Source organism: Sturnira hondurensis, unplaced genomic scaffold, assembly GCF_014824575.4.
Source record: "Sturnira hondurensis isolate 20B ecotype Veracruz unplaced genomic scaffold, ASM1482457v3 Scaffold0006413, whole genome shotgun sequence".
Taxonomy (NCBI): Eukaryota; Metazoa; Chordata; class Mammalia; order Chiroptera; family Phyllostomidae; genus Sturnira; species Sturnira hondurensis.
Genome location: NW_028079044.1, coordinates 19,658,818 through 19,667,839, shown reverse-complemented (window position 1 = coordinate 19,667,839; position 9,022 = coordinate 19,658,818). Strand labels below are relative to the sequence as shown.

The window sequence follows — 9,022 nt, the reverse complement described above, 5'->3', positions numbered from 1 at the left end:
TTGAATTTATTATTTTGGACATATACAGTTTCCATCTTTTACATTAATGGAATCAAGTAATTGTGCCCCAGTTTGCCATCGAAATATTCCCCATTTACAATGAACAAGTCCTGCATTCAAACCATCTTGTATAACTAACTTTCATTCTTTTTGGATCTCTTAAGAAACTGATTTCACACATTACAAAAAGAATCCTTAGAAAGCTATATAGTCACTGCCCAAATATAAGAAACACAATAGTGGAAGAAAATTAAACTTTATTTTTTATGTCCAGACAACTAGGAAAATGTACCATAGTCCTGAAACAGGAAACAGAACTTCTATATTACTATTTCAAGTAATAAGTTGGTAAAAAGACAACAAGGTCCTTATCAAAATGGTAAGGTGCCAGAGCTGGGGTTGGAACACTACACATTGCAAAGCCCCCAGGCAAAAGTGGTATTTGGTAGTGGAAGGGTTGGGAGGAGGGGCAGCTCCTCCTTCGTTCTAAAGGAGCCACAGCTCACCTGAGTTGCTTACTTTTTCTACCTTGACCTTCCTGTTGCCAAAGGATTGTCTCAGTAGGCTGTTATTTCAGGGTACTAAGGAAGTTATACTGGGTTTAGGTTTCATTCCTGAAAACCAGGTTTTTTCCAAACCCAGTACTTCACAATTCTCTTAATTAAGCAGTCAACAGTTCCTCTCTCATCACTCATTCCTGGATATTGGTACGTAGCACAATCAAAAACTCCTGTCCCTTCAAGGTAGAGTACCACTGCGACTGTCCTGTCACTCTGCTGCCGACAGGCTTAGGGCCCATCACTGCTGCAGGTGAGAAGGAAGGTCTGCCTCCCACACTCAGCATGACATTGCCTCTTACGTTTCTGGAGGATCTCCAAGATGAAAGATGTCATGTGTGAGAATGTAAGAAGTGCAAATCTACATCTTGATAGACAGAAACAGCTATCCAAAGGAAGCTTTGAAAGATCTTATCCAAACTACCTCTTCATACCCTTCATACCCTTGTATATACAACAAAACCAAGGAAAACAAATCCCCAGAAACCGTTTTGCCCCTTCTAAATTAGTGACCTCATGGATTTTGTTTTACGGCTTATCCAAAATGGTGTGGTGATGCTTATGGTAAACAGGAGGTCGGCAACAAAGAGAAACACCTCTCTTCACATTCCACCAGATCACTGGCAGGTGAGAGGAGCCTGTCAGCTTATTGGTACCTCAGAGGGCTCTGTCTTGGTCTGAGGGAAATACCTGCTGCCAGAGTAAGCATTTGCCACATAAAATTTAGGCTCTCAAAAACTCTCTGACCCAAATTTTAGCACCAGTTTTTTTTCCATTGCACTTTCTAGGATTAAAATATAGAAGAACCAGTGTCCAGAGGCAAGTGACTCATGCCTTAACCTTGCTGCCATCCTTAGTTTCTTCATTCACAAACTTTGCTTAAAAGACCAAAATTCTCATTCTTCATTTGAAATAGATTCCTGCCCTCAGTCACAATGGCCAATGGCAAAGGCTTCTATGTCTGAATGGATGAGAGAGACTCCTTCATCTTCTTAGTCATGGATGGAATGAGGTTCATGTGGTCATCCACACACTTTGTCACACAACTCTCCAGCTGCCGCTTCACCTGAAGCTCTTTATTCCCTGCATCTAATGAATCTTTGGCTTTGTCGTTGCAATGCATGGTGCATCGGGCCAGGCGGTCCTGTGGCAAGAGGAAGAGAAGGTTGAGAAGCTGGCCTTCATTTACCAAGTACCTATCATGTACCAGGTTCTGTGCTACATACAATTAAGTTTCACTTACTGTTGTCATAGAACTTTGGCAAAATGATGTATTATGAAACCAAATTTACCATAAGTTAATCGATATAAAAAATTTCCTATGTTATCTTGTCAATGTTGTAACAAAATGATGTTATTTGAGGATCTGCTGTGTTTTGGCTTGACATGTATTATCTTGATGAATTAAAGAGACACTAGTAAAGTTAACCAGGATTATCCTGATTGAAACAGAGGGTGGCACTAGGAGGGCCCAGACAAACCATTACTGGAAAGCAGGTGAATGACAGAATTGTACACAAGCCCCTTCCAGGAAGTGGGGAGTAACTAAAGGCCAGTTACTCAATTACAGAAAGACTTACAAACATCTTATTATTTAATGTCTGTCCTAGCTATAGAAAAACACTCAACTTAATTACTTGACTATCTACTATGTGCCAGGTACTCTTCTTCGGCTTCTTTTAAAGATTTTATTTATTTATTTTTAGAGACAAGGGGAAGGAGAAAGAGAGTGAGAGAAATACCAGTAAGTTAAACATTGGTTGGTTGCCTCTTGTAGTTGGTGTGGCCAGGGACTGGACCTGCAATACAGGCATGTGCCCTGATTGGGATTTGAACCTGTGACCTTTCACTTTGTGGTATTCAAACTGCCCATTCAACTGAACCACACGGGTCGGGGTTATGTGCTAGGTACTCTTCTAATGGGGGATATAGCAATGAGTGAAACAAAAAAAGTTCTCCCCTCATAGAACTTATATTCCAGTAACGGAAGAGAGACCAACAGAATAATTAAGTGGAGATGTTGAGGAAACAGTTGAATATACGAATTTGGAGGTCAGGAGTGAAGTTGGTCTAGAGCTATGAATGTAGGAGTTGTCACGTATAGATGATAATGATAACTGAGACTAGAGAACTATAGAAAAGAGAAGAGTTTCAAGGAGAGTCCTGGGCACTCCAATGTTCAGAGGTTGGAAAGGGAAAAGCCAGCAAAGGAAGCCATAAAAGGATAGCTAGGGAGGTGGAAAACCAGGAAAGTGGGGTGTCCTGGTAGCCAACTGAATACAGTGTTTCAAGGAGGGGGAGAGTGATCCACTCTGTGAATAATGTGAACAGGTTGAGTAAGATGAGGAGTGAGAAATGACCACTGAATTTAGTCCTATGGAGGGGAATGGCAAGAGCAGTTCTGGCATGGTAAAAGAGTAAGTCTGACTGGAGAGGACTGCAAAGTGAATGGAAGGAGAAAAGTTTTATAGCAATTCAAGAATCAAAACTTCAAAGTCCCGCCCTGACTGGTAGAGCTTAGTGGATTGAGTGCAGGCCTGCGAACCACACGATCGAGGTTCAATTCCCAGCCAGGGCACATGCCTGGGTTGCAGGCCAGTTCTCAGCAGGGGGCTCACGAGAGGCAACCATACATTGATATTTCTTTCCTTCTCTTCCCCTCTAAGGATTAGTAAATAAAATATAAAAACAAAAACAAAAACAAAAACAAACACACAAAAAATGTCAAAGTCCCTATTTATAAACTCAGGTGTCAAAATAAACACAAAGAAACCTTTGGGAGTTCCATGATTTTGGAGAAGTCAATCCTGTCAATAGTTTTAAAGAATTTTGTGTAGCAGGATGTAAAAATGTATTACATTAGGTACAATTTTTCCATGTGAACAGAATCCCAGGCTATGAAAAACTGCTTTAGAAGTAGGCCCTGCTTCCTCCCAAGTTCCAGAAAAGTTACTCACAGGAAGAGAGTAAAATGAAGTTGTGGCTACTCTGCTCCAGACAGGGATGGGGGTAGAGATGGGGGTTCTTGGTGACCTCAGAAGGGCTAGTGAGGCAGGCATCAGGGAGTCAACAATAATAATACTTCATATAAATGACAGCTCTTTAGTGACATGGGGGCTGCCCTCTGGCCATAGCAGGTAGGAGCAGTGCTGGTGGGTAAGTTCACAAAAGTTACAGGAGGTGGATGAAAGGATATAAGGACGAAAGGATCTTGCTCTACTCTGTACCTTTTTAAGACCTATCTATTCCACTTTCTTGGGGATTCTGCTATTGTAAGAATGAATGTGTTTTTAGAAAGCTTTGTGCTATATAGTATATATATATATACTTTCTACCTGTTAACTACAGTAAAAAAAGCATAAGGCTCTTGGTCATAAACCTCCTTGGTAACTCATTGTTTTTATTGGAAATACTTGCAGTACTCAATCTCCAGGACTTTCCCCAAATTTCAAACTCTGAAGACTGGTTGACCACAGCACCAATGTTAACAGAATCAAGACACTAAAGCCCAGAGCTTTGTAACAAATGTTTGTTACGTACAAATGGGCAATATCAAGGACCAGAGTGCTCTGTCTGGGATATTCCTCACCTGGAACGTCTCCAACTCCCTGGTAACCAGGGCCTGGGCTTGAGCCAGAGGCGCATGGCAGCGCTCGATGCACTGGTGTACCTGCTGCATGGACGACTTGCTGTCCTCACAACAGCTAGCACTGCACCGGAACATGAAGGCCTGGGGACGGGGCAGAGGGAGGTCAGGTAGGGACAGCTCCAGCGAGAGCTGACCATGGAGAGCTACAGGCGTTGGGAGGAGCGTCTAGAAATCTGCACTGCTCCTTAGACTAGACATCAGGACCTTAAGACTACGTACGAATGGGAAAATTATCCTCAGTGCCTGGCAGAGTGTTTCATGACTTTCTCGCTTCTAGCTCTGTTGCAATTGTTGCTTACAGGGCTATGTGCACAGGGAAGGTGGTGGTGGGTCGGATGAAGCCAAAATCTTAAAACCAGATGCCTATACCACAGGGTTCACCAGTCAGCCATCTAGTAATCTATATATCCCACAAGGGGGTAGCCCCTCAATGACAAGGAGCACTACAAGAGGAATCCACAATCCTCTTGGGGAGACAAGACTAAAAGACACAAAACATTTAGGGTATCGAAGCAGAACTGTATATAAACCAACGCTCTGTACCGCGAAGAACTGGGCACGAATGACCTGGCCATTGAGGAGGCAGAGCACTTTCGCCTTTCCGGTCCTTCAGCTTGGCCGTGCTCTTTCAGCCTCGGGCTGCCCACCTGCAAAAGGGCCGGGCAAAAGGGGAAGGTGGGGGGAGACCAAAGCCTCACACTAGGGGCTCTCTAACCCTGGCCCGGAGACCCCCTCACCCCAGTGATGGTCTGGGTGATAACGGCCTTGAGAATTTCGAGGACGCACAGATTTCATCCGCTCAGCCAAAGTTCCAGAGTTTCTGTCTGAGGGCAAGGACTGTTTCCGAGGGTGCCGCGGCTACCCCAGGGACGCCCCGGCTAGGTTCTGCGGGGAGGGGGCGGCTGCGTAGGACATCTCGCGGCTGCTGAAGGAAGGAGTTGGGAATCGTGGCATGCGACCGAGAATGTGGGTACGCCGGGTTCCCGCAGAATCGGCTCCCACCCGGCTACCTGCATCTTCCGGATATTCTCTTTCTCCAGAGTCTTCACCATAGAGTCCACCGCCTCCTGTACCCGAAGCTGCTGCAAGTCCGCCATGGCGACCTCGCGGTGCACCACGCCGAAACGGAGCCCACATGGACTCTGCGCCCGGGCCCGCCCCCTCGCCGCAACTTCCCGGGTCACCGCAGCCAGTTCTTCCCTTCCCCACACGGCTGCCGCCTGGCGTCGGAGAGGAGCAACTGCACGCTGAGTGTTGCTGTCCCGCCTTCCGCTCGTTCCCTCCGCCCCACCGGAGTCCCCTCCCCGCCCTCTGGTGGGCTCCGTGAGTAACCCACCTTAGCACCAGGGGAGGGATTCTTCACATGATCTCTGCACAGCTACCTCGCGCGCAGTAGGACTGCTTCTCTTCTTCCCCTCCCTTCTTTCCTCCCTGCCTTCTCTTCTTTCTAACTCTTAACACGTATTTTTAATACAAATAATTAACTTATAGAAAAAATTCAGGTGTACAGCCTGATGAATTTTAGCAAACCTGCTCTTTCCCAGTCTCTCTGTCCTATCTCCGCCTATGCCTTACCCCAGGTTTTCTGCTTTCTGTTACTAAGGTTACATTTTCTCTTTCTAGAAGTTTATACACAGGGTGGGCAAAAGTAGGTTTACATTTGTTTGTATGGAAAATAATACAACAATAAATAATAATAATACAAGAATAAACTGTGTGTTTCACATATTTACAAGTGTAAATCTTTTGTTCACCCGTATATGCAATTCAGTATCTACCCTTTTTGGGTCTGACTGCATCACCCAGCCTAAGCTATTGAGATCCAGCCCTGTTGTTGATGGTTGTTTGTTGTCAAATGCTAGTCCCTTAAATGGACACAGCACAATTTGTTTTTACATCCCCCTGTTGATTTCTGGGTCCTTTCCAGTAATTAGCTATTATGGATAAAATGGTGACTGTGAACATTCTTGAGCAAATCTTTTGTAGACATAAATTTACCCAACAGTAATTTCCATAGTTGAATTGTTGGCTTGTTGGTAGATGTATGTTTATGTACTTACTTCTAATAAAATATTATTAGCATCAAAGGCAATGCAGAAACTACAGATATTCAGTCGACCGTAGAGCATTCATGTGCCCCCAACAGAGTGCCGTTTCTGAGCTCCTGGATCAGTTCTGTCTGGAATACCTTACCTTCCACCCTCAACTTACTGTCCAGCGCATTCACATATTAAATGTGTACTGGGCCTTGGCCGGGTAGCTCAGTTGGTTAGAGCATGGTCCCATACACCAAGGTTGCACATTTGATCCCTGGTCAGGGCACATACAAGAAGTAGCCAAATAATGCATAAATATGTGGAACAACAAAATTGATGTTTCTCTCTCTCTTTAAAAAAATCAATAAATTGAAAAAAAAACACACATTGGGTTGTTGTGAGACATGAACTAGGTAGTGGTAAGGTATTGGGAACTGCCCTGCCTGGTTTCAGAAGCTGTAACCCTCCAATGGCTAAGGCTGAGTGAGTGACCTTTGGACCATAAGCCACTAAGGAGACAAAGCTTATCTCCCTGGCAGGAGCCCCGCTTCTGCTTCTTCATCCATAACTGGCCTCCAGTGCTTGATCAGTTAGCCAATGACAGGTAAGATTCCCCAAGGGGGGAACAACCTAAGACAGGTATGATCACGTGGAGGCCCCAGGAAAGGACTTGGGGAGCTATGGAGAAAGGGGGTGATGGACCCTTGCCCCTTGGCTTTGGCAAAGCCTGAGTCATTCTCATTCTATCTGTGAGAAGTTTCCTAATCTCTTGGCTGCTTTACTTCCACTGCCTAACTTAAGCCTGAAACAATGACAGAAGGTGGCACAGCCCTGTGCTGGAAAGAGCAGGCTCTCTGGGTGATCAGGCCTAAGAAGGAATATATACAATCCTGTGAAACTTGCGTTGCTAAGAATGTTCTCAATTTTCTGATAAGGGTCTGAGCAGGAAATGAGTGTATTTCCCAAAGTTTTGTAGACCTTTAGCTAACAGACTCTGACTCAAAATAAGCTCTCACAGTTCTTTGCATGCTATCTATTGTTTGATCCTAACTGCCTGACAATGATTAATGAACTTTACCTGTATTCCTGTACAAATTGAAACCCAATAAAAACCTGTCAAGGCAAGGGTAGGCGAGCTCTCCCCTAGAGAGAGTTGCAAGGCCGCTCCGAGTTGCTCCCCTCTTGAGGGAGTAGCTGTGCTGTCCCTTTTCCTCCACAGGGCTTGGTAGTCCGTGTGACTTTGTCTCATGTCTCATCCATAATGCCGCAGACACTGTGGGCTGGTGTCCGTGTCAGTAAGGGTCCACAGGGGAGCATCAGTGAACTTGAAGGGGGCAGACATAGGCAATGTTGGAAGAGATGTGCTGTAGAAGGTGGTCCAGGGCAAGTAAGGTGAGAAGTTTAGGTGCCTCAAGAAAGCTTTCTTAGAGGAGATGAGTAGGTGTTTGCCTAGCACACAAGAGGTGAAGAGAATGCCATGCCAAGCGCAGGGCACTGCTATGAATAAAACAGAGTGTGAAAAAGCTTGAAGCTCTGGGGAAGTCAAGTGATTCTGCTGCCTTGGATCCTGGAGTAGAAAAGGAGTTGGGGGACACAAGGACAGGGGCCCTGACATTGGAAATCAGGTGTTTGCTGCCATTGGGCACTAGGTGGAAGGAGAACTCTGGTGTGAGGGCAGGGGGAGGTTTGACTCAACATATAGTCCTTTGAAGCTAGCTGCTTTCTGGATGGACCTAGACGGTACTATGCTGAGTGAAATAAGTAGGTCAGAGAAAGACAAATAGTATATGATTTTACTTACCTGTGGAATCTAATGAACAATATAAATGAACAAACAAAACAGAAACACACTCATAGATACAGGAAACAGAAAGTACAGCATGGGAAAGTACTCAATATTATTGTAATAACTAGGTATGGTGCCAGGTGGGTACTCGAAATATCAGGGGAACACTTTGTTTAACCACTATGCAGTACACCGGAAACTGATACAAAATATTGAATGTCAACTGTAATTGAAGAAAATAAAAATTAAAAAAGAAAAAGAAAGCTGCTTTCTTCAAGCACCAGCCTCTCTCTAGCCCAAGTCCTGGTAAAATTCCCTGGATACCACTGTGCAGGATTTGAGATATCCTTTCTGCTTCAAGCCAGACCAGAGGTGGCTCCAGCAGCCACTGGAATCAGGGTAACACCCGCTGTAATTACACTGTGCCAGGCACTGTTTTAAGAGCTTTACATGGATTGTCTCATTGAATCCTTACAATAATCCTATGAGGTAAGTAAGTACTTTATTATCCACATTTCTCCCCCTCAGGAAGAAAACTGAAGCCTAGGGAGGCGAAGCCACCTGCCAAACATTGCACATTTGGAAGCATGAATTGGTGTGGTTAGATTTCCAACCTGAGTAAGCTGACGCCAGACTTTAGAAGTAGAAATCTCTATTATGACTTACTTAATGTTTTTATTTATGTCTCCATGTTCCACTGAGAGTTCTTTCTTCTTTTTAGCACAATCGGAATCTCTTCATTTCCTCCCTGATTTCTAATGTCAGACTGAATCTCTTCAACAAGTCCTACTTGTAGGAGCCCAGTTAAAATGAATTTAAACTTCCTTGAGTAATGCAGCCTTGCTAATTTGTGTATATGCAATGAATGATTCTTTAGTATTAATGGTAAATGTTTCCAGCTGCAGTTGACTTTAGAAACCAAATGGGAATTATGGTAGAATCAAATTTTAATGTCATTTTAGGAAGTTCAGATACCTGTTTGCATACTCGTATT

At 44.3% G+C, this 9,022-nt stretch overlaps 1 protein-coding gene across 1 annotated transcript; it reads right to left on the bottom strand.

Annotated features, from left to right (window-relative positions):
- Nucleotides 1-896: 896 nt before the first annotated feature.
- Nucleotides 897-5,384, bottom strand: TIMCC (TIM double twin CX3C motif chaperone). Its single transcript, XM_037048144.1, has 3 exons — nucleotides 5,217-5,384; nucleotides 4,147-4,287; nucleotides 897-1,701 (listed from the first exon to the last, which is right to left on the bottom strand). The coding sequence occupies exons 1-3, from the start codon at nucleotides 5,301-5,303 to the stop codon at nucleotides 1,513-1,515; spliced, it is 417 nt and encodes a 138-aa protein (XP_036904039.1). The 5' UTR covers nucleotides 5,304-5,384; the 3' UTR covers nucleotides 897-1,512.
- Nucleotides 5,385-9,022: the final 3,638 nt, after the last annotated feature.

Excerpts from the sequence above, each read along its gene's own strand:
- TIMCC (XM_037048144.1), bottom strand. The coding sequence starts at position 5,303 with ATGGCGGACTTGCAGCAGCTTCGGGTACAGGAGGCGGTGGACTCTATG. Across the intron at positions 4,288-5,216 it reads AGAATATCCGGAAGATGCAG|GCCTTCATGTTCCGGTGCAG; the intron begins GTAGCCGGGTGG and ends CCCCGTCCCCAG. Across the intron at positions 1,702-4,146 it reads GGGAGTTGGAGACGTTCCAG|GACCGCCTGGCCCGATGCAC; the intron begins GTGAGGAATATC and ends CTCTTGCCACAG.